The sequence below is a fragment of the Neophocaena asiaeorientalis genome, unplaced genomic scaffold (genome assembly GCF_003031525.2).
Source record: "Neophocaena asiaeorientalis asiaeorientalis breed wild unplaced genomic scaffold, Neophocaena_asiaeorientalis_V1.1 scaffold150, whole genome shotgun sequence".
Taxonomy (NCBI): Eukaryota; Metazoa; Chordata; class Mammalia; order Artiodactyla; family Phocoenidae; genus Neophocaena; species Neophocaena asiaeorientalis.
The window spans coordinates 9,611,406-9,635,941 of NW_020176571.1; the positions used below are offsets into that span (position 1 = coordinate 9,611,406).

Sequence of the window (24,536 nt, forward strand, 5' to 3'; positions counted from 1 at the left end):
TTTTTTGCTTTTTTTTTTTTTTTTTAAGGTTAGCATTTTGGTGGAGGTGTGGCCCATTTCAATATAGATACTGATGTATTTTTTTCCCCCAGGTAAACAAGGTGAGGAGAATGACAGGATTCAGCTTGTCTGATGAAATTAGGCTTTTTCTTTGGAAATGTAGTTCGTACGAAGAGAAGATTCAAAAGTAATCAGCCTACGTACCCGGTACAGGCAAGGCGCTTGGTAAAATTGCCCTCAAGGGGGTGACTAAGTTAGTGCAAGGGCAACTTTTCAAGATGCAGGGAACTCCCGCCTTTGCTTGAAATGTTGATTATTTCCCAGTTTATATGGACGTGGATTAGGGAAGCCATTATTAAGTTGATGGTAGTGGTATCCTAGGAAGCTAGTTCAAATCTTTTAGTCTATGCAGGTTAAAACTAATAAGCTAGATTTAACTGGTCAGCAAATAGACAGCACTGACAATTCTGGGGGCGTAAACCGTCATCGTGAAAGTCATTATTTGTGCGGCCTCTCACTTTACGCTGGAGTTTTATAAATGAGCAAGTGTGCTGCGTGTTATTGCCTGGGGTTTGACGGCAATTTAAAGAATGCGGTTCTGATTCCCACCTTCCCCTCTTCCTCCAAGAAATAGTGAGAGAGTTCCGTGGCTGAGGGAATTTTTGTGGAGTTCAGCTGTGAATCTTTGACAAGACTGAACCGGGAGGGTTGTTTTTCCTCCTGCCCTCAGAGGTGGATCACATTCCACCCCAGACTCTGAGGACTGGGGTGGGCGTGGAGCACTGTCTGGAGGGCCGCAGGATGTCCGGTCTGGCGTCCTGGTCCAAGGACCCTCTGGATTTTACATTGTTTGAGGGTAGGACACTGTCTTGGGAGTTGGCAGAAGGCCATCGAGGACCAACCCAGGGCAGATCACATCCCAGAGCAGATGCTGGCCCCCTCCCAGGAGTACAGGACAGCCTCTAGGAGAGGAAAGACATCCCCTCCACAGACCGCAGAAAAGACTGTGGCCTTCTCTACTCTTCCTGCTTCTCTCCTCGGCCAGACTTGGCCCATCCAGTTCCCAGGGACATCCAGACTCTGGGGGACCTAGAGAAGGAGCTCCATAGAGGCCACCTGGGGCATGCAGACCCTCTTGGTTTGGACTCAGTGGCTCTGGGGGTTCCAGCTGGTACCAGACCCCCTGGGACCAGAGGAGAGAAAGCAGTCAGAGACCTAGAAGGCTTAGAGGTGAAGCAAAATGGCTTTTCTGTAGACTCCTCAGAGCCTGACAGGGAATAGACCCGAAAAATGGCCTCAGAAAAGGGCACAAGGCAAATATAGTTACATTTCATCCTTGATTTTGTGCCCTGAGTTTGGAAGGGATCTTGGAGGTCAACCCATTCATTCTCTACCATATGCAGAAATCTTATTTTCACACCACCTTGGACGGATGGGAATTTTACATTTCCCTAAAATTGCCATAGAAGAGGCTTGGTACCTCAGAAGGTACTGCCGTGCTCTCCCACCTTTGCTGGATAGCTCTAATTACTAGAGTTTCTTAGATCCAGCAAAACTGGCTTCTCTATAATTCCTATACTTTGTTCCTAGCTCTCCGGTGCTGCAAATACCCATTCTATTTTCATTGTTGTTGATCCATCCAATGCTCCTTATCCTCTAAACACTTGACCCTTATTCAATATTTAATGGATAAAACTTGATGCATCTGTATTCTTATTACTACGACCTAAGATTCAGAAAGAGCAGGAGCGCTTTCGAAGCTTTGAAACCGTGGGCAGTCATCCATACGCAAGTGATCTGATTCTGAGGTCGTTAATTTTCTAAACACATGCATATGGTTCCTTCTTGAACCGACCACATGTATACACATAGCTGCCTAGCACAAAGGCTCAGAGCCATTTGGGACTCTCAGATATACATACTCAGAGGGACACACCCAATTACTACCACGAGGTCATGGTTAAATCAATCCAGTGCCAGAAACACAGGCTTCTGACTTGGCCTTCTGGGGCCGGTCCCTTAACTTGGTCCATAGTTCACGCAGCCCACACCTTTCCACTGTTAACCTCCTGTCCTAGTAAGTACAGGAACAGGCTGCCAATCAACATCACCTCGATCTAATTGCTGGTGGGCAGTCTGGACGTCAATCCCTTGAAAAGAGCTCCTAATCCTTAACTAACGTAGAACTGGAATTTTCTAGAAGACCGTAAATGTCCCTTTTCCAATACTTTTTCCAGTTCTGCCCAGATGACCCTGGATTTCTATTCAGTAATCAAGGGAGCCCAAATACGCTTCCAGTTAGGAGTTTGCTTGAATTCCCAAAACCCCACTCCCCAAACATGCATGCCTCCAGACCACTCTTTGTAACACTTCAGTTACGAGTCATTTCTCTCAATTTAATTGGGATCCGCTGATACTGAAGCACAAGGGTAAAAGTAGAAGCCCTTGGGATTGCTGTGTCTCTCTCTCCCTTTTTAACAAAACATTTGGGTCAACCTTTCCTTCCCTGCTGTGGAAACGGCATTTCTCTGGAGCTAAAATGGACTCCTCTATTCTCGGGGCCGTTGGCCTTACACAGATCTGGCAGCTTTCATATTTCCCGAGCCTGGTTCATGAATTCTCTTTTCCAGTGGGGTAATTAAAATTGAGAACCCGCTGGGCTTGGGTTGAAATCGGTGGCATGAATCCTGGGGTAGGTGCAGGAAGGCTGAATAGGAGGCCCGAGGGGCCGTCGTCTTGTCCCGACTCTGCTGTGTGACGTGGGCAGGACACTTGTCTTCTCGATGGAGGGAACTGAGCTTGGTGGTCTCCACGGCCCCTTGTGGCTCTGAGACCCTACTGTTCTAAGATCCTACCATTCTTGTCGTGAGGAATCCCTCGGCTCACGCTAACAGCAAGCTTAATCCGTAAACACTGGTAGGAAAGTGAAATGAAGCCACGTGTTACATGGGAACAGGCATCTCACGGAGGACGGAGGACCCAGGCGGTCTCCCTCGCTTTGTATGCTCAGAGATCCCTTAGGCACCGGGTCCGCGGGCTTCACCGTCGGGTAGCAGTGAGCATTCACCCAGGTCTCGGAAGAAAGGTAAGAGGTTTGATTTGTGAAACCCGAGGAGCACCCGCTCAGATAAGCAGGGCCAGGCTAGCCAAGCCTTGTGGGGATATTGACAACAGCAAGGGATCTGCCAGGAGCCAGACCAGGCTCGGGGAGATGTGACGAGCTGGTCTTGTTGGGAAAGGAGCCCCACCTTCTTGTCAGGGAGGGTGCGGCCGCAAAGGTGTGCATGAGAGCTGATGGAGAGCGGACGTTGACGAGGAAAGGGGAGGTGCCAGGAGGAAGGGGGCGGGGAGCAAGGGGACCGCGCGGGTTTCCTTAGGAAAAAAAAAGCCATGAATAATCTTCTGTTGCTCATGGACGCAACGTTTGAGTTTCCATCGAATATCTGTGCCAACAGGGCGGGGATCTTCCCCGGGGACGTTTCTTCCCTTTTCAGAAGGGTCATATCAGGGCTGACAGCAGAACGGAGTCCTGGGTACTTTGATGTCTTCTTTGAAATAATCAAAGACCCTGCCTAGGAGGCTAGGTGCGGGGAGCTGGGGAGAGGTTTCCGCTCCTGAAACCAGGGGTCGGACCAGCCAGGTGGGTCCACACTTATTTCAGAGAAAGGGTTGTGAATCTGAGACCTCGTGCTTCCCTTTGCCCGCCATGCTTCGCTGGGGAGGGGGGCTTGTGCTGTAGGTGGGACAGGATGGAAGGTTTGAAGCTCGTCTGAGGTAGGCAGTGGCAGAGGGGCAAGGAGGGGCGGAGTCGGGTTTGGCCGGGTCAGGCTCAGCTGGTGGCCCCTCTCAGCAACCTAATGGAAAGAAGCAGCGTCCTTCCAAAGGCCCTTCGTTTCTTCCAATGGCGCTCTTTTGAGGGGTTTTGCTGACCCTCTGATTAACTAGGAGGCGGTGGGAGGAACAGAGTGAAGGGGAAGATCCGGTGGAAGTTCTAGAACTTCTGCCCCAACGTAGGAGAGAAAAGCTCGTGCTGCAGTGGAGAAGGCCTGACCTGGAAGATGCCAGGGGGTGGGCTTCATCCTGACGCTGCCTTCACTCTGGAGACCAGCTTTTCCTCGTCTGTCGAGGAACTGGACTGAATAACCTCAGCCCTGCTAAGCCACTAAAGAGCCAGTTGCCCTTAGAAAGAGCAACAAAGCCCGCAGCCCACCCCAGGCACTGCGGCGGCCCTGGCTGCACCTGCATCCGTCTGGTCCTGCCACCTCCCGGGCTGTGGCCCCGCTGATGCAAGCCTGTTACTGCCACCTACTGTCGGACCGTCCCCCCTGCCAAGGGCCCCTGGGGCCGGGCCACACCTTGATTTTCTTCCCAAACCCTAGTTAATATCTTGGCAACCTCTCCCTCTGGAGACATTCTGGCCGCCAGAACACTCCTCTTTTGTTAGGAGCAGAAGACAACGAAGCTTCCTTCCTCGCCCAGGGGACGTTGCCCGATGGCCTGACCAGCTGTGGGCCGGGGCCGGGGACACGGGCTGGGCCCGGCCTCGCTGCCCAGGTCTGGCCGGAGCCTTGGCAGATGTCCCCCAGATCTAGCCACTCCCCGACACAAAAGAGGACCAGGGGAAACCAGAGAGAGAGGTTATTCTCTTTGGGGACGTTTGGAAAGACAAGCTTCATGTTGCTTGTTTGCTTCTAGCAGAGTTGCTGGCCCTCAATTTCTGCCCGAGAAGCTTCAAGCCCATTTCGCTGGGCCGAGCTTCTCATTTTCCATAAAGGAACACAAAGAATAAGCAAAAACTGTACAGCCTTTGCTCTGTGTCAGGCAGGAGCCCTTCAGTCCTCGCACGAAGGCTACGAGGTCTGCAGATCGCAGTTAAAACGGGCTGGAGTTTCAACGTGCTTGACATAGCTTACAATTTTATATGTCAACTATACCTCATTAACACTGAATTTTTTTTTTTTTAAAGTGGTGCAGTCAGGAGTTGAACCTGGAATCTGTGCTCTTTTTGCTGTGCAATGCTATGTCTCTCTAGGAGCTACTGTCCAGAGAGGGTATGTTATTTTCCCAAAGTTAGCAGTTAGTCAGAGGCAGAATTCTTATGAGAATCTGGTTTTCAAATAGGTGCTCTTTTTTCTTTCTTTCTCTTTTTGTTCCCCTTCAATAGCATCCTCCTACCCCCACCCCCAGTTCCTCATCCCTAACTACGGGAGAATCGTGCTAGTCGACAGCAGCGCCGGAAAAACATCACCTTTTCTATAATAACCCCCGTTCGTGAGAGCCCACATTTGGGACGTGCAGTCCCCTTACCCCCAGGACCATGAAAAAATAGTTGTTTTCTTTGGCGCATGTAGATTCCTGCTACTTGACTGCTCATGCTTCTCCTGGTCATAAAAACTGCCCTGTGCACTTGAAAACAGACCCTGGAATGATGTGTATATAGTGAGGTACAGCTTGAAATTCTTTCCTTCCACACCAGACATCAGACATGCAGAAGCAGGAGGAAATAGCCCTTCAGGATTCTTCTTCTCCACATGTTTCCCACGGAGAAATTAATGCCCCCCTCTCCCACCCCTACATAAAAACAATATTTAGAATGGAAAAGTACACTTGACATAAAACAACAAGAACAATGGTCAGAAAAGCTCATCCAAGGTCTCATCCACTCAGCCCTGCCTTTAATCCCAGCCTTTTCCTCCTCCGGATACATCCTCTACGGCTGCTCCCCAAAGAGAGTATTTCCTTTTCTGCTGGACATTCACTTTGCCAACCCAAATGATCCTCAGTGGGAAAGAAACATATCAAAATAAACCAACAAAAGCAAAATGATCCTGATGTGTAGAGGACAGAAAGGCATTCGTGCTACCACCCTGTACAGTGTCCCCAGGAGAAGCACAGCCACAGTTTGGGGTATGCCACGAAGGAAGATGGGCGGATGTGGGCTGACTCATGGAGATCGTATGACCAGGAGTGGCTTTGCCTTTCATCTGGAGAAAGCACTGTGTCTTGGTCTGAGAAAGCGTTCTTCAGAGTCTGCAGGTACCCAGAAAGAGATGGGGATTTCACTGATGGCACCAATCAATGAAAAGACGGAGTGTGTCCAGCAGTTGGGTCATCTCAGGACAGTGTTATGACTTAGTGAGATTTGGGGATCTCAGGTGATGTCCTCTGGCTAATTCTCTGATAACCTGGAAGTTCTGCTGGAAAAGCGACCACTTTAGAAAAATGCTAACAAGGAAGACTTAGACAAAGGGCAGAAGTAAGATCAAGGCAGTCATTGTCAAGAGCAGCCTCTGATGTGTTGTCAGGACCTTTCTAATGGAAGGGGGTCTTGGTAAGTAGTGAGCTCCCCGTGACTGGAGGAGTTTAAGCATGATTTAGGTAGTTCCTTGGTGTAGATTTATAGATGAGTTTCATGCATTGGGGAGGAATTTTAAAGCCCCCTTTCAGTCAGAGATTCTGTAATTTAAAGAGGTAGATAAGGAAGTTAAATACACAAAACAGTATTTAGAAGTTTAAGATATTTTCTTTGCATTTACTTGTTTCTTCTTGAATAAAAGGGAACAAACACACATACAACCTTGAATATTCAAATGTCAAAGCTACTCGGAGGACTTCCCTGGTGGCGCAGTGGTTAATAATCCACCTGCCAATGCAGGGGACACAGGTTCAAGCCCTGGTCCGGCAAGATCCCACATGCCGCGGAGCAACTAAAGCCGTGCACCACAACTACTGAGCCTGTGCTCTAGAGCCCGCGAGCTACAACTACTAAGCCCTCATGCCACAGCTACTGAAGCCCGAGCGCCTAGAGCCTGTGCTCCGCAACAAGAGAAGCCACTGCAATGAGAAGCCCGCGCACCACGACGAAGAGTAGCCCCTGCTCGCCACAACTAGAGGAACCCTGCACACAGCAACGAAGACCCAATGCAGCCAAAAAATAAATAAGAATTAAAAAAAAAATACTCAGGAAATATTCACAGAGTTTGCCTGTAGTAAGATGTTCAATACATAGTTACAGTAATATATAAATAATTTCTAAAACTAATACAGGACTAAAGTTCACCTATATAAAAAAGGGGGAAACATTTTCTCTGGAGAATTCTGCTGTTTTTTTATGAAGACTTCAGTTACTTTGACATTGATTGTTTTTCCACAGAAAAGAAAATATTGCCTTCCTTGATTCATCTATTTTCTCGCTGAACAGATACTTTGTACCTGTCATAGACAAGCTTCTCCTTTCAGGAACTTAGAATCTTATGGGTGGGGGAGTGAAACATTTCCACAAATAATTCTGTTACTAGGCGGGTTGCCACCAGTGATTTTAATAACAGGAGGAAAATGACTACTTCTGTTTGGGTTTAAAATTCCTCGGGTTCCCAGGGCCAGCGTGAGGTGTTTGGATCCTTTTTCCTGATTGGTGGTGGGGTGGTGGTGTGTTTGGAAGATTTGAGAAGATGAGTGACTTGGTCGGATAACCCAGTGACACAGAGCATATACTTAAGAGGGAGGAGTTCAGAGAGAGGATCGCGGGAGAGGCTGATGGTCCTGAGCTGGACAATGACAGTGGGAGTGGAAAGTACGGATGCACGGGAGATAAATACTGGAGGAAAAATGCATGACCTGACTGTGTTATTTTCAGCAATGAAACTGGGATGATGAGGACACAGGAGGGGGAAGGGGAAGCTGGGACAAAGTGAGAGAGTGGCATGGACATGTATACAGTACCAAATGTAAAATAGATAGCTAGTGGTAAGCAGTCACATAGCACAGGGGGATCAGCTCCGTGCTTTGTGACCACCTAGAGGGCTGGGATAGGGAGGGTGGGAGGGAGACGCAAGAGGCAGGAGATATGGGGATGTATGTATATGTATAGTTGATTCACTTTGTTATAAAGCAGAAACTAACACACCATTGTAAAGCAATTATACTCCAATAAAGATGTAAAAAAAACAAACAAACTGGGATGAGAGGAAGGAGTGATGGGGAGGGACTTTGGCATCTGGTCATTATTTCTGCAATATTGCACCCCAGAAAAGCCTGGGCTGTCTTCAGCTGCCAGGGAAATGACTAAACTGTCTTTGGCTAGCCAGCGCGATCCACAGGCTTCTCAGAAAGCTATCCTGTACCATCTGGGAGAGGATGCCTCCACTCTGCCTTTGTCTGTGAGACTCTCACACACTCCAAGTGAATCACAGACATTTGAGCTCTGTGGGACCCCCCCCCCACCACTGCTCACACAACCCCCAGATCCCTGTTTCTGATTATGTGACACCTCCAGTCTCTGGCGAGTTCTTCAGTGACTCAAGCTGAGGATTTCCATCACTTCCTTTGCTGGAGAAGTAGGTTTGGGGGGCTCTATTCTGTTGCATTGCTCCCAATTATTGTTCCTTAGACCACCCTCAAGCGTTGCTTCCCCTAGACTCTGGTCGCTGCTCAGTAAACTCACAGACTCCGGGGCAGAAAGAAAGTGATCTGACCCCTAGCTTAGCAATCACGGAGCCAAATTACTAACATCTCAATTGTCTGTTTAGAAGTCAATGGTTCTCAAAGTCTCTGCAGTATGAGTTACCCATCAGAAAAGGAAAGGTGTCCACAGAGGCCTGATTAATTTCTCCTAGTCAGAACGCCCTAAAAGTGTCAGGCTACCTGAAAAAGACAAAGAGAAAGGCAGTCTCAGGGATATGTTCCTTTGATTCTTTCTTTTTTTGGGGGGGGGGTTGGGTATAAGAGGGAGGCAAGAAACCAATAATGATTTAAGTGGACGGAGCCAACTAGAGAGGGCGGTTATCTTTCTCCCTAACATGAGTTAGTGATTTACAGCTCCAATCACCAGCAACCGTGATCTTCAGGTTCATTTTCACTGACTGTAATAAATGTCCTATTAGCAAAGAACTTCATCCAGATCTAGAATGGTCAGTGGCTGTGAGGCTTGTATCGGGGACAGGAGTGTAAAGAGACCACCGCCCTAGTGTGGTCTGGGCGATGCGGGGAGAACAGGGGAAGCGTGGTCAGAAACAAAGATGGCGGTGGTGGAAAAGGAACCGGCGGGCCTGTCCGTTAGGGCAGAAAGAACAGGAAAGGAATAAAGAGAGCCTGTGTGTGGCTCTAAGTCGCTAACCTCCATTTCTCTTAATGATCACTTCTCTCTAGAGTCAGCATTCATGCCTCCCCTACTTTTCTCAGTTTCCCACCCAGCCCCACGGAGCCCTGACCACCCCTGTCCCCAAGCTTGTTGGGTAAATGAGGGTAAAGGGGGCGATCCTACTCTGCTTCCAGTGGTGGGAAGAGAAATGTGTTCCTGGCACCCCACATAGAACAGTCAGTGGACATCCTATCCCTTGAGAATGCAGTGGATTCACTAGCTCTGGTGGCCTGGGTCCAACTCTAAAAACCACAGATCATGTTGTTAGGGAAGTCCCAGCAACCACGGGACAAGCTTTGGGACGTTCCCGAGCACCGATGCTCTGTTGGGAGGAAGGTGTGGCGCCCAGCTCTTTAGAACCTCCATGCCGTTATCCTCTACTGCCTGGTTTGAGCTGCCCGGCTATGACTAGGGGTCTGCTTTCCGTTGGTGCGTGCTATCTATAGCATTTTGGGGAGGTGGGAGAGGGAACTCAGTTATTGTTTTAGTGAAACATACTGCCACGAAAGAAAGTTGTAGCAGCCAATACTTCCGAAGATATAAATGCTCAGAAATGGTCTCTTTTTGGCGCTTTTATCTGAAGCAAGTTACACACGAGGCCAGGGAATGAGGCTCTCAGAAATCTTCCCTGCCTGTGAAGGGTGGGTGGACCCCGTGGGAGCATGGGGTCTTCTTTGATTTCTACCCAAACTGCTCTACTGCTTGATAGGTCCCCACTCATCTGCTGCGGGGCCTCTAGTATAGGGACCGAGTACCTAGGGATGATGCAGACCAGGCATTTAAGAAGACAGTTCATCCTGTTTCCAAATGTGTTGGGGAGAGCCATTGAAATTAAAGGAAGCCCCTCTAAGCTGACAATGGATGATACTAATAAAAACCTGACAAATTTGGGGCAATGAAAAATGGAGAGGTTACTATATGTGCTATGCAGTAGCTCCAGCTAAGCAGCTCCTACTTCCGGCTGGACACAGTAGCCAAAAGTGGAGAGAATTGTGTGTTCCGTGCACTACAAACACTTGCTAATCCAAGACATTTTGCTCCTTTCTTTGGTGAAAAGATGTGGCATGATTACAGAAATCTAAATACCCTGAAAGAGAGTCGCTTCCTTGCTCGATTCCGCCACTCACTCATGCCTGCACCCCGCAGGGGAATAATGGTCAGGGGGGACTGTGGGTTAGATCGGAAGTGAGAGCCATTGGCCAGGAACTCGCACGCCCAGGGGGTGCAGTGGACCAGCCACGGTGAAGGTGCAGGGTAATTGGAAGGCAATTATGTTCAAGTCATCCAAATGGACAGTGTGAGCCAGGGAGAAAGGAATCAGACTCAACTTTGGAGGGTTACAGACCAATCCAAGGAGACGGATAACACTGCTGGATCCCCAACAGCATGTAAGGGAGGACACTCAGAACATTTTCCTCGACCTCATTTAAGAGGCATCACTTGGTGTGTTATATTCTGTCTTTGGTCCCTCAACCCCTATTAGGAGGAGGGTGTTTGTAAATTAGAAGCAAAGGAATAAAAAAGTCATTTGTAGAGCCCAAGGAGGATTAAACATGACTTGTTATATAATATTTTTTAAAATAAATTTATTTATTTTAATTTTTGGCTGCATTGGGTCTTCGTTGCTGCGCGCGGGCTTCCTCTAGTTGTGGCGAGCTGGGGCTACTCTTCGTTGCTGTGTGTGGGCTTCTCATTGCGGTGGCTTCTCTTGTTGCGGAGCATGGGCTCTGGGCACATGGGCTTCAGTATTTGTGGCACAAGGGCTCAGTAGTTGTGGCTCACGGGCTCAGTAGTTGTGGCCCACGGCCTCTAGAGCGCAGGCTCAGTAGTTGTGGTGCACGGGCTTAGTTGCTCCGCGGCATGTGGGATCTTCCCGGACCAGGGATCGAACATGCACCCCCTGCACTGGCGGGTGGATTCTTAACCACTGTGCCAGCAGGGAAGCCCACGTTATATAATATTTTAATTCCCTGCGTTCAGAGAATTAATTCATGCCTGTTCCTTTCTCCATGAGGGGTGAGCTCAGGATCTAGTGATGGTGTGAATCTTGGGGGTGCCGGGAGGATGGGTAGCACAGGGCTGAGAAGAGTGAGATTCTCCTCCTCATCTCTAAGGGGGTGTTCCTAGTGGTCCTCCCACGCAAGGGGCAAGGATTAGGCATAAAGACAATTTCTAAGAGGACCTAAATGATTTTATACACACTGCCTTGTGAACTGGATAGCAGATATCCTATTACTGGCACTTAGCATGGGGCAGCCTGGTGACGGATGGACTGGGCTGGTTTGGTGCCAGCTACTCAGTTTCATATAATAATAATAATAATAATGGTAATACTAATAATCACAACGAAAGCGACCCCATTAGTATCTGCCATGTGCCAGGCGCTGTGCTGGAAGTTCTCCATATATGATCCAATGTAACCCTCACATTTCCCTGTATGGTTAGCATTGCAACCCTCACTTTACATAGGAGGAAACTGAGACTGGAAGGTCAAACAACTTTATACGATTCTAACTCAACCTCGGTCTAATACAAAAACCTCTTTTCACTGTGCATTAAAGTCAAGCGGAGAGTTGAGGAAGTGTGCAAGGACCTGAGAAAAGCAAAAATGCATTTGAATGTGTGGGGAGGTTATTAATAGCAGGCACGAAAGCTCCAAGCTCTCCCCTGAAGCCGCAGGATAAACTTCATCATTTTGGTCGTTCACAGTTCCATTGGACACATTTCTGCAAAAAGAATCTAGGTGGCAGGAGGTGCTCGGATGGGGAAGGAGGGCGCAGGGTGGGGGTTGGAATGGGTCGGGTGGGCAGTGGGGGCCAGCGTCTGCCTCTCATTCCTAGGCTGTCAAGAGCAAGGCCCCCGGGGTTCCGTAGGTCATTCTAGACTTTGAGTGCCTGATGAGGAAAGGGAGAGGAGATCAAAAACATCAGAAGTGTTGGAATGATTATATCCATGCTTTCCAGTAAATACCTGGTCCAATGTGAAAGGGGCTCAAGCACACTCAAACCTTCAATTAAATGAGGTGGAGGGAGAGAGCAAAACGTGGGACACAGTTACTGGATGTGCACCGCCAACTCCTCCCTGAGGGGGGACAGCCACACATCCACCCCGCCTAGGGTGTGAATAACCTGAGTCCTTTCCTTCTGAAGTTCCCGAGCCGGCACCGCCTCTGAACTGTCTTGGGCATGAGTGACAAAACACTCCTGTAGCTGACATTAATCAGAATAGCTGCCCTCTCATGCATCCTTCACACTTTCTTTATTTTCTAGGTTTGATGACCCATGGGCTCCTGTCTTCTATTCCGCTGAGATTACGGCTGAACGCTTTTGTTTACCCATTCACTTTCTTAATCTCCGAGTTCCCCATCCCCCCACCCACCGCGTGATGGATGCATTTGCCCATCTGCTCTACTGAGTCCTGAAGGATTGGCATTTGGGTAAATGTCAAGCGCAAGTCAAAGGCACATTTGGTCTCTGAAGCTGCATCCAGACCCCAGAACTGTCATATTGAATCATAGGAAATATAACCCTATGCCCCCGGGTCAATAGCAGAGTCCCTAGCATGACACAGCCCAAACGCTCCGATGCAGTAGTACCAGTCTAAAATGTTCCGTTGGTAGATGACCAGACCATTAAACTGTAATTAGGTAGTTATAATTACTGAATATCGAACAGCATTATTATAATAGAAGTTGTGGCTCTCACGTTTTATATCTCATCTGGGATCAAGTTAGTAGCCCATTCAGTCTCTGGGCATTGAGTAATAGCTGCTGGTCTGAGGAAAATTCGATTAAAATCGCTGGGTGAGCAGTTTGATAGAAGCGTGGACACTTCCCTAGTGGAAAATAGAAATTTATATGACATTGTTGCATAGAGACCTGGAAATTACAGCTGTGAAAGCCCTTTTAAAAACCAAAGTCCTACTTTTGGCCTCTAAAACACAAACAAAATAAAATGATAACAGCTACCATAAAATTTTCTTGTTTTGAAACAGGCTGTATCAGAAGGATGAGTATATAAACACCTGAGAGGCAGAATTCTGTTTCTGTTTAGGTCTATTTAAATAGACGAATAGGTACTTGTGGGAACTGGGCTAACTAGTTGTTTGCAGGAATTTATGATGAAATCTTGATGGTTTTTACTGCAGCTCTTCCAGATTTTAGCAGCTAGCCCACCCAGGCGGGAAAGTTGAATTACTGTGTTGAATCTGACAGTAACCTGCCCTTTCCCTTTCTTGTTCTCCTTTCTTTTCAGAACTCTCTTCACTCCCAAGCCATCAAAAAGCCAAGATGTTGGTGTTACTGGCCAGTATCTTTGTGGTCCACATCGCCACCGTCATCATGTTATTTGTTTCCACCATTGCCAATGTGAGTTGTGTTCTTCTGTTCATTCATTCATTTGGAAGTTATTTGCATATTTACATAAAGTGCTACAAAGGACGTTTAAGCCATAATTCCTGCCCTTTGTGAATTTACAGTTTAGTCATGGAAAAAAATAAACAGATACTTGCACTTCAGACAACTAAGTAACAAGTGTCTACGTGAGTGATCCCGCCAGTCTGGAGAACACAGCGAGGCTTCTCAGTGTAGGTGAAGCTTGGAGGACGGGTAAATGGGTGGGGTTTCTCTCTGCTAAAGGTGCAGAGTGAAAGGAGCATGGGACGCCTTCTAGGTGTGCGGGTCAAGGAGCCCAGCAGGGAGGGACAGGCTTTGTTCAGGGCATAATGAGGACACCTGCGTGGCAGGGCAGAACTTCCCTTCCTTCTGGGGACCTTGATTAGAAGGAGAAATGGGAGTGAGATCATAAGACACTTTGGTGGCCCGACCGCCAGATTCAAGATCTGGGCAGAGAGTAGCATGTGAGAGTGGAATTTTGCAAGATTAACCCGATTCCCCTGAAATAACTCAAACAAAACAACCTAAAAATACGGAGGTAGCAACAGGCTCTTCTCTCTGAACCTTGGGCTACTCTGACCTCTAGCGGTAGTTTGCCGGGTCCATTGTGCTTTTCTCAGAAAAAAACAAGACAGCTCCTTGGACCCAAAAACCAAGGCCATCCATCACTAGACAGACAAAAATGGTTCCAGAAGCTGTTCAGGCCCCTGTTACAGTTGAAGGATAAAGGGGTTTTCAAGTTCAGAGTTTTGCCAACATCGGTGGGTATAATTATAGGCAAGGCTAATTGAAGCATCACTGTGATAATCTAGAACGCTCACCCACGTGGCCTCCCCCAGACTCTAATTTAGCCGTTCTGTACGCTGCCCTTCAAGTCTCTCAGGATAACAGGTCTGATAAACAACTTCAAACTGTATTAGTGGATGCTGAGTGCTGAATATCTGAATTATCGGCTTCTGATACGGGGCCGGACACAGAGCTGTTTATTAAATCAAGAGCAGGCAGGCGATTTGGCATCCTGGCCCTGCTTTTCCAATAACTCTCATTTTAACAGACACTCTGTGAAGACAGGGCTGGGTGTTTGTTTTCCATCCCAGAAGGATAAGTGTTTTGCTGGCACTGTGGTGAGCCTCGGGGAACACATTTTCGTCATTCTTCTACTATCAGCTGCCGCCCGCCACAGGAAGGCTGTGGCTAGACTATGTTATTATGGAATTACTTTGCATGTTGTGACGATCGAGGTTTATCTTTCTGTTTAGATGAAAGTGGCTTATTGATCACTCAGCTATTTTCTCCGTTGCCCTTTTTGTTTCTTACTTTTTTCCAGTTGAACATTTTTCCTTAACTTTTTTCCCCTCTAGCCAGGCCCTTCCATGAAACAATCTTGGTAGGGTGTATGAATTGTGCCTCCTTAAAACCAATTTCCTCACGCAGGGTTTCCATTTCTTAGAGCCTTAGAATTTTAAATCGCGATGGTTGAATTACTCCTTTTCTTTTCTTTCTTGAAGTGATGAGGGATGTGAGGCCCAGAGAATGAGGTGACTTTTCCTTGGTCACACGTTCTTCTCTCTCTTTTTTCTCGGGACCTTTGTGACTTCAGTTTTAGTGAGACCTTATTTCCACCAAGAGATGGAAATAAACCATGTTTATGGCTAAATATGGAGTCTTGGTTAAGATTTGGTCCTGACACAAGTGATCTGTTGTTTCCTTTTCTTTCAAAGTAGGGGGTTAATTTTTAAACAACTTTTTATTTCTTTTTAAAATTTATTTCAAAAAATTTTTACTGGAGTATAGTTGATTTACAATGTTGTGTTAGTTTCTGCTGTACAGCAAAGTGAATCAGTTATACATATACATATATCCACTCTTTTTTAGATTCTTTTTCCATATAGGTCATTACAGAGTACTGAGAAGAGTTCCTTTATTTCTTTTTGATTTCAGGTCTGGATGGTTTCAGATTTTGGAGGAATATCAGTAGGTCTTTGGAAAAACTGTACTGCCGCCAACGACTGCAGCCACAGCCTGTCATACAGCAATGAAGGTGCGTACAAAGATATTGTACTCAGTGCTGACGGTTCGTGCGCTCAGGGAAATGGCCAGTCCCTCGGGGACTGGGTAGCCTAACACCCTCACTCCCCCCACCCTGTGTCCACAGATGCCCTCAAGGCAGTGCAGGCCTTCATGATTCTGTCCATCATCTTCTCCGTCATCTCCCTCGTGGTCTTCGTGTTCCAGCTGTTCACCATGGAGAAAGGCAACCGCTTCTTCCTCTCAGGGGCCACCATGCTGGTGTGCTGTGAGTATCAGCTTACCCAGAAAAAGCTTTTCCCGTAGATCTTACCATGGGTGCTCCCGGCAGCTTGAACAGCTGAGCACGTGGGGCAGTGAAACCGCCTTGTACAATTTGTGCTTTCTGGGAGAACCCCTGATAGCTGCTTGGAATAAGAACCCTCGTAGGCTTCATTGTTTAAACCTGGGCTCCCGGGCAGCTACCAAGTGGCTGGAGTCCGTCCATCAGTAGCACTTGTATACAAGACCCTTGAAAGGGGCAGGGATGTGGGATTCCTTAGAAAGATGAAACCACTGCCTGAATGCCTGCGATGATCGCCGTTCCCGCTCTTCTGTCGTTCTTCCCCCACACACGCAGTTTGGTGGAAGGCGTATTCTTCTGCATCCCTCAGGCAGCCTGCCCTTGTGTGCTGGGGTCCAGATGGGAAGGCTGAGGGGTGGACCCGAGATGCTGTGTTTCATCCACACAAACCAGTGCAGATGTGAGAACTCGAGCACCTCTGATTTGCCAACACAGCCATCAAGCTTGGTTTGGGGCAAATCGACAGAACTACCGTTGGGGGTCCAATTTCACATTTCATTTTCCCATCGCCCATGAGGGAAATAGGCTCTTCCTAAAATTATAAAATCTTTTTCTTGGTTTTCATGTTAAGAAATCAAACCAACAGCTAATCGTTGTTTTTCACCTGCAGGGCTGTGCATCTTGGTGGGGGCCTCCATCTACACTTATCACTATGCCAATAACTCTACAGGCCAGTACCCGGAGAGTCACCACGGCTATTCCTTCATCCTGACCTGGATCTGCTTCTGCTTCAGCTTCATCATCGGCATTCTCTATCTGGTCCTGAGAAAGAAATAAGGCTGAACACGTTATCGGGGCTCTGAAGGGGGGAGGGGCTGAAACCCAAACATGACTGTGGGGGTCCCGTACTGTCCAGCCCCTGCCCCGGGAGAAAGCCGTGGGCTGGGATGGATGCTCCCTGGATGCAGGCCAGAGGGCCTCCCTCCAGCCTCCAGCTGTTATCAGTTACATACACTGCCTGGGGTCCCAGCAGCTGCCACATTGCTGGCTCTACTTCCGAGGGGGAATTCAGTCTTCAGACCTACTGCACCTAGTTAATATAGCGGTACAAGTTCCGGCAAGGGCAGATGCTATTCTTGTGCGGAATACGCCGGGCTTGGAAGCCATCCTGCCCTTCTGACCCAAAGCAAAACAGTACCATCTGAAGGGCCCTGAGGGAGGACTTTGGCCAGCGAGCCATTATCCCTCGTTGGAACAGATATTTAGCTCTGTGGTATTTGTGACAAAATGGGAGGAAGAGAGATAGTGATTAAGGCTAAGTTGGTGTGTTAGCTAAACTGAGAGAGAGAACTTTTCACAGTGGAAGGCCTGGGGCGTGGTCAGAACCCAGACTAGACCTCACACAGCTGTCCTTCGTGGAGACCTCTTGCTACAGACTTTGCTTGGCCTCTCCTTTAAAGCCAAGGCAGCTCTCTGGAGTTTCTGCAAAGCCACCAACGACCAATTCAGTGGTGGAAGCACCACACAAATTATGGGAAAAAGGAACAATCTTATAGCAGGGTTATGTTAGAGTTATGTTATTAGAACCTCTCTCCATGCAATCAATGTCTGTTTTAAGTATGTAACGTGAGAGAGAAGGACAAAGACCCGTGCCACACAATCTGTTACTCTCCCTCTAAATTATACACTTTTGAGGAAGTTTTATCTAATTAGCCACGTTGGGGATCAGGGCTCCTAGGCTCAGAGACAGCTCTAGCTTTGACATGAGCTGGTGGGGTTGCCTTTCAGAGGTCCTGCCTATCCCACAACACAGGTGAGGCAAGGCAGTTCTGGAAGCTTCTTAAAATACACACAAACCAAAACCAAACAACAAATCCTTGGATGAAAGGTGCTATATTATTGTCAAGTATTAAGCATACTAGATTTCAGTCACAATAAGAACAGAGTGTCTGTGCTTCCAGGAAAATAAGAAAATTTCCGTGAGAGAAATAAAAATATAGGTGATGGGCAGATATTTTCTTTAAGGAAAAAAAAAAACCCTAAAAACTCTTGTGGTACCCAGTCCGGTGGTAATTGAGCTTGTCTGCTGCCACAAGAGTGTTTCTATATAGGACTTAGAAGTATGGTATTAGTGTGGTGTTCCTGGTTAAGCAGGCATCGCTCTGGCCTGGCGCAGCTATTTTAAGCCATCTCAGATTCTGGCTAAAGGGTATTTTTTTGGTGGAAGACATTTCCTTTACCAATCTGAGAATATCTACCCTAGGGAGAATCTGAGACATCTTGCCTACTTTTCATCTTCTAGCTCCCTCTTCATCCCGTTTCTTACATGCGTTTCCTTTTGGGGAGCTATTATGCCACAGTTGCTGATATTTATGTAAAAGGACTATTACTAAGTATATTTCTCTATGTTCATTCTGGTTAGGAGAATGTTGAGAGCTGGCCACCAAATTATCTGGGCTGTGGGGTAAATTGGTTGGCAAGCAAAAACTGTGGGATAGTGAACTTTTAAATTATGATTTAATGATCACATGATTTTAGAAGGCTGTCTTGAGTGCAGAAGCAGATTTACATATCAGATACAGCCAAAAGAGATACTAGCATTGTGTTAAAAAGTCAAACTGTGACTGGAGTGAACCATGTATTCCCTTGTCTTTTACTTTGTTTCTGTGCCATTTATGTCTCATGTAATTTGCATTACGTTGGTGGGTTGTTCTAGTACTGTATTTGGCTTCTTCTTTAATAGATTGGTATTTCATATACTATAATTGTAAATATTTTGATACAAATGTTTATAACTCGAGGCATATAAAAACAGATTATGATTCCCTTTACCGTGTGAATGTTTTCTTTCAAAAAATGTAGGAAAAATATGGATGATAATGACATTTATTCCTAATTAAGTTGTCCATCAGTTCGATTTGGACAAGTTGGCATTTATCAGAGACATTAAGCTACTTTCTGGAACTGAAAGTATAGTTTTATCTTGCTTTAATTAAACCCCTTAAGCAAAAAATGGAACTTTATAAGCTAATACATTAGAGAGAGGTTATTATCTTGAATCAGAATGGGTTATGACATTAACAAATGAGATGCTTGTACATTTTCTTTGAAGTAGCGAACTCCTGTAACGTGTCTTGAACATATAAAGCAATTCACGATGGTATGCGTCACATACATTTTCAGGAGCCCATTCATTGCATTACCTGGGGCGTAATCTGTATGGACTCTATGAGAGAAGGAAAGATTGGCGGCTTTCTGGGTGCAGTAAGGACCAGAATGAAGAGTGGAAAGCAGGGTTGGTGCTGTGTACCCCAGCATCATGTCAACGCCAATACGATAAGAGTGGTTTTAATGTGGAGTAGGCCATCTTTCACTCCCCTGTGGTCTTGGATGAAATAACTACACACAGAGTAATGCACAAAAAAAAAGACACAATGGAACCCGAAAATAAGACTTCAACATATTTTAAGTTAAATTAATCAAATGGCATTGATAGCCTCTTAGAGACCTATATGAGTCACTTCCAAAAGTAATCTTCTTAAGCTGATTGTTTGGGACTCAGAGCATATTTTCCATAGAGACAACTTACAACGATCTTACTTATCATATGGGCTAAAAAGACTTTTGTAAGTCTAGCCTGGAAAAGAAGTTTCATAATGATTTGACTATTATTGTTGTTTTCTATGGGAAATGAGTTAGTTAAATTCTGGAGCCTGGAACCCTCTGTTGCCCCTCCAGGCCCTTCATGGTAAGAGGAGTATATCTGATGCAGGGGGAGATGGACATATGGCTGCCTGGGAAGCACTCTTCCCCGGTCATGTCAGAGTTTGCCATTGAATATAGGAGAACATGGCATTTAGCATGACTCTGGCTATAAATATACATATATAATTTTGTAAACTGGGTGTTCTTAAGCTAGGACTGCTTGTTCCATTCTCTGATCTCATGGTTTAGAATCAATCTTAATTTTCCCACTTTTATTAGCATATCAATAGCTTAAACCCAGTTTACCTAGGAACTTTAGGATGATTCTAACTCCTTAGTATAATAATTGACAAGCTTTTGAAAATGATGAAACCTTACTATTTTGGTTTGATTTCACAACTTTTCCTCCCTCGCGTAACATAATGACAAAGGGCACATATATCTATAATTTTTAAGGTGAATCAAGTGGTCGACAGCGGTGGGGCTGGGGGCTGGGAGAAATGGGTGAACTCTTTGGGTTTTTTTTTTTTTTTTAGCTTAAATAAATTGCATTTTTAAAAAATGTATTAAAAAGTTATACTTTTCAATTGGTGATTCTGATGCCTGACATGATACAAGTTGATTGAGATAGAAAAAAAAAGTAAAGCTGTTTTGAGTATTTGGGTACAATTTTGCCATAGCTCTTGAGGTAACTAGGCATTGCAAAATCAGGTTTTGAGAATTATAGTACTGGATTTATGAGTGACATAGATTACACTCATGAATCTGACGCTTGGTCACCTTATTTTAAAAAAGTTAAAATCATCCTGGCCGTAATATTTAAACCCAGATTTGTTTCCATAAACCAAGTTACCACACTCACTTCAACATGGCATACTTGAACTGACTCTACTAATTTCTTTCTCCAGAGTAATTCAAATTCTTTACCTCTCATTGTGTTTAATGCTTGTCAGAGCTCCTGGAAGGACAGGTAAAAGACCGATGCAGACAACTTTTTTTTTTTTTTTTTTTTTGCTGTGCGCGGACCTCTCACTGTTGTGGCCTCTCCCGTTGTGGAGCACAGGCTCCGGACGCACAAGCCCAGCGGCCATGGCTCACGGGCCCAGCCGCTCCGCGGCATGTGGGATCCTCCCGGACCGGGGCACGAACCCGTGTCCCCTGCATCGGCAGGCGGACTCCCAACCACTGCGCCACCAGGGAAGCCCCAGACAACTTTTAATTGTTCAGTTTAACTTCATTTCAGCCACTCATTCCCATGGCCTTTCCTTGGACGTTCCCATTCCCACCCACATTTTTTGAATTCCATGCTGTTAGTTCCTTAAGGATACTTTTTGGTACACCCCTTTTGTATCTCCAACCTCTCTCTCCCTCTACCGGAAGTGTTCTCTTGTGGGTAACTTATGTTTAAGTTTATCCTGTCTTAAGCAAAACAAAACAAAACAAAACACTCCCTTCTACCCTAATACTTTACCTCTTGCTGTCTCTTCACTCTCATGTTTATTGAAGGTGTGTCTTGTTATCTATGTCTCCACCAGGCCTCACCTTGACACCTGTGGGCCCCAAGTAAGAGCACAAATGGAGGTCTGCACACCGCGTCTAAATATTTAAAAGTTACATATCAAGTTAATGAGCTGCTAAATGAAGTGTGTTCTACCGTTCTACCTCGATAAATATACCTAGAAGGTCAGGATCAAATTTAGAATTCTCAGAGTGCTTGGGGTTCTGGGGTAGAACATGGTTTTGCAGGGGAAAGTTGGTACCGGGTTTCTGGCTCACAGCCTGCTTCCCTTACCCTTCACTTCGGGCTCCATCCTCAGGAACCTTGAGTATATGACTGTGGAGATCCCAGCCCCACACATGCAAAACCAATCCTCGCCCCTTCCGCATCCTGCAAGTGGCCACCCCTCAGCCATTTCTTGGTCCAAGAGTGTGCACACCTATGGCATGGTCTGACCTCTGTATGGACCAGACTTGAGAGAAAGCCCTGGGGAAGGAGGCCTAGAAATGCGCTTGGGGATGTTTGGGCAGGGAATTTGGGGTCCTGAATAATCAGAATATAATCTGGAAGGAGCATGTGGGCTCCAGTGGGTATGCTCCTTTGGCTCCAAGCCCAAGGACTTCTTGTCCGTGTAGGGGTGTGGCTGGAGGACAAGCAGAGCAGAGCCATAAAGCACAGGCCTGGGAAAGGCCCTTTCACCTGGTCTTAGGGCAATGTTTTTTTTTTTTTTTTTGCGGTAACCAGGGAAGCCCAGGGCACGGTTTTACAGCCTGACTCCTTACTGGCTCTTTCTCAAGCAGATTTGCTTCTGCCCTCACCATTCCAAAACGATCGCTTTCCTAAGGGTCAACGGTCACTTTAGATTCCCTAGTCCAGTGAATATTCTCTTTTGTTTGTTTGTTTGGTTTTCCTTGACCCCTCTGTTCATTTTATCTCTGTATTCTGCCTGAGAGACTTCATTAAAATTCTTACAATTAATCACCACCCATCTTTTAATGATTCCAAAATCTGCATCTTGGCTCAGACCAGTTTTCTGGATCCAGTCTCATAAGAACCACAAATTCCACAGAACCCAGTACTTTCCTCCCCCTTTTGTATCCCTGGTCTCAGGAAATAACCACCCATCACTTAGATGCAGTTAGACGCTAGAAACCCAAGTGTCATTCACAATTCCACCTTCTCCTTAATTCTTTATATCTAATTAGTAACTGTATCTTCTTGATTTTAAATCCTAAATATTTCTAGACTCTTTCCCTTTCTTCCTAACTCCTTTGCTATGATATTAGTTTAGACCTTTAATAGCATTTATTTAAAGTAGCTGAAAAGTCTCTTAAGAGTTCACAGCTCTAACTCATTCTCCGCTCTGTTGCAAAGATGATTGCATTGCAAATACCATCATGCCCTTCCTCTGCCTTTTTTTTTTCTTCCTCTGCTGTTAATCCTTCATTGGCGCCTTCATGTTGTTCATGATAAAATTCAGAGTGCTAAACCTGTCCATCTCCACCTTTCCTCCCCATACCATTCTATCCTCGAGCTAAAATGTACTACTTATTCCGTGCTTTGGGAAGTGTTTCCCCATGCTATTCCTTTTCCCCTCCTTTCTTTGGTATTTGGCTCTCCCTTTCTGACACCTCAAGACTCAGCCATTTCTCATCTTTGGAAGGGTGGCCAGACTACCCCAGGCCCTACTGGGATGCGCTTTGTCAGTGTTTACATAACACCTTGGGCATAGTCATCAGAATGCTTTTTACAAACTATTTTAATTGTGGGTTTAACTGCATGGCTTCCTCACTAGAGCACTGTGAGGGCAGGGAACCCGTTGTTCATTTATTACGTCCGCATTTAGCATTCTGCCTGGCAAGTAGAAGATGTTTAATATAATTGTGTGGTGCCCGGGAAGGTGCTGGGGGATAGCATGATGAGGGACAGACCCTGTCTGCCATGGTGGTTTAAGGAGAACTGGACAGGTGGTTCCAATGCAGGTACAAGCATGATTGATGCTGAGAAGGAAGAGGGGAAAGATGCCCTTAGATGGGTGTTTAAAAACCTTTTTGAGGTCCTTAAATTTGATAAAAGCTATCTCTGCAAAAACATACATATGTTTTTTCCCCATAAAATTTAGGACACTCACAAATTGCCCTGGAGCCATTCATGGATTTCCTAAGTAACGCATCCCTTGGACCTGGATTAGAGTGACCCCTGTCTTAGAGGAATCTGCTCTGGCCCTCACCCAGCTGTGCTCCGTGGGCTCATTCCTTTGAGGAGCATCTGAGATGAACTTGAAGGGTGGGTAAAGTTTTGGAAGCTGTACCCATAGGAGGAAGAGGGAAGGCAGTTCAGAAGGATGGGCTGATAAAGCATGGAGCCGGGAGAGCTAGCTGGAGCAAGCGAGCTCTTTGGAAATGTAGAGTAAGTTCTCTGCTGCAGAAGGTGCTGACTCTCAGAGTTAGGATTTTTTTTTTTTTTTTTTGCGGTACGCGGGCCTCTCACTGCTGTGGCCTCTCCCGTTGCGGAGCACAGGCTCCAGACGCACAGGCTCAGCGGCCATGGCTCACGGGCCCAGCCGCTCCGCGGCATGTGGGATCCTCCCGGACCGGGGCACGAACCAGCGTCCCCCGCATCGGCAGGCGGACTCTCAACCACTGCGCCACCAGGGAAGCCCCAGAGTTAGGAATTTTAAACTGATTTGGTGGGATCATGGGAAGTCCTTCAATGGTTTTCTTGGGGGGGCATGACATAATTGGAGCATGCTCTGAGAGGATGACTTTGGTAGATTATTGAGTGGGTTCTAGGAGAAGAGAAAGAAGATTGGAGAATGTGGGAAGCTGACGCAGTGGTTGAGGAAAGAAGTATAATTGAAGAAACTGGACAAAGTGGATGGGGATGGAAGAGATGAAGGCAAGAGACATGACTTAGATGCCCCATGACTTAGCAGGAATTCAAGGAGAAGCCGATAAAGATTATTTTGGTGTTACGAGACTGGACGTTGGGAAACTGGCCATGCTGTTAATGAAACAGGAAAGCTGGAGGAAGAATTAATGTGAGGAGGAAGAATTAATATGAGGGGGAAGATGATAAGCTCAGATCTGGACTCGCAAAGTATGAGGAACCAGCTGGACATTGAGGAAGCTCTCCCCTTCAGGTCTAAAGAAGTTCTAGGAAAATCTTAAAGGGTTCCATTCTAGAGTGGTCCTGGAGGTCTCTGAAGCACCCCAGAATCTAAATCCCGAGGAGGCTGCATATTTCCCATGTTTAAACTCTAGATAGTTAAGTTTTTCTGGGCACATCCATCATTCTGGGTCGACTCTCTTGGGACCGACCCTTCTTATATCTGTTTTAATGCAGCTGGTTTAAATTGTTTTAAATTTTACTTTTAAATGGTTTTTATGGCCAAATTTAGCTTCCTCAAATTAGCATCATATTTTCTGTTTATGTTAATTCCAACCAGGATCTTGTAGCCCCATGGAGAACAAGGCAATTGGAGGGGTGG

At 46.4% G+C, this 24,536-nt stretch overlaps 1 protein-coding gene across 1 annotated transcript in view; it reads left to right on the top strand.

The window, feature by feature from the left end:
- EMP1 (epithelial membrane protein 1) overlaps positions 1 to 16,712 on the top strand; it is an 18,421-nt gene extending 1,709 nt beyond the window's left edge. Inside the window, exons 2-5 of the mRNA XM_024732993.1 lie at positions 13,393 to 13,505; positions 15,474 to 15,573; positions 15,688 to 15,828; positions 16,514 to 16,712. Of these exons, the coding sequence (XP_024588761.1) occupies positions 13,428 to 13,505; positions 15,474 to 15,573; positions 15,688 to 15,828; positions 16,514 to 16,680 (486 nt within the window). The 5' untranslated portion in view covers positions 13,393 to 13,427 and the 3' untranslated portion in view covers positions 16,681 to 16,712. The remainder of the gene's footprint in view (positions 1 to 13,392; positions 13,506 to 15,473; positions 15,574 to 15,687; positions 15,829 to 16,513) is intronic.
- Positions 16,713 to 24,536: the final 7,824 nt, after the last annotated feature.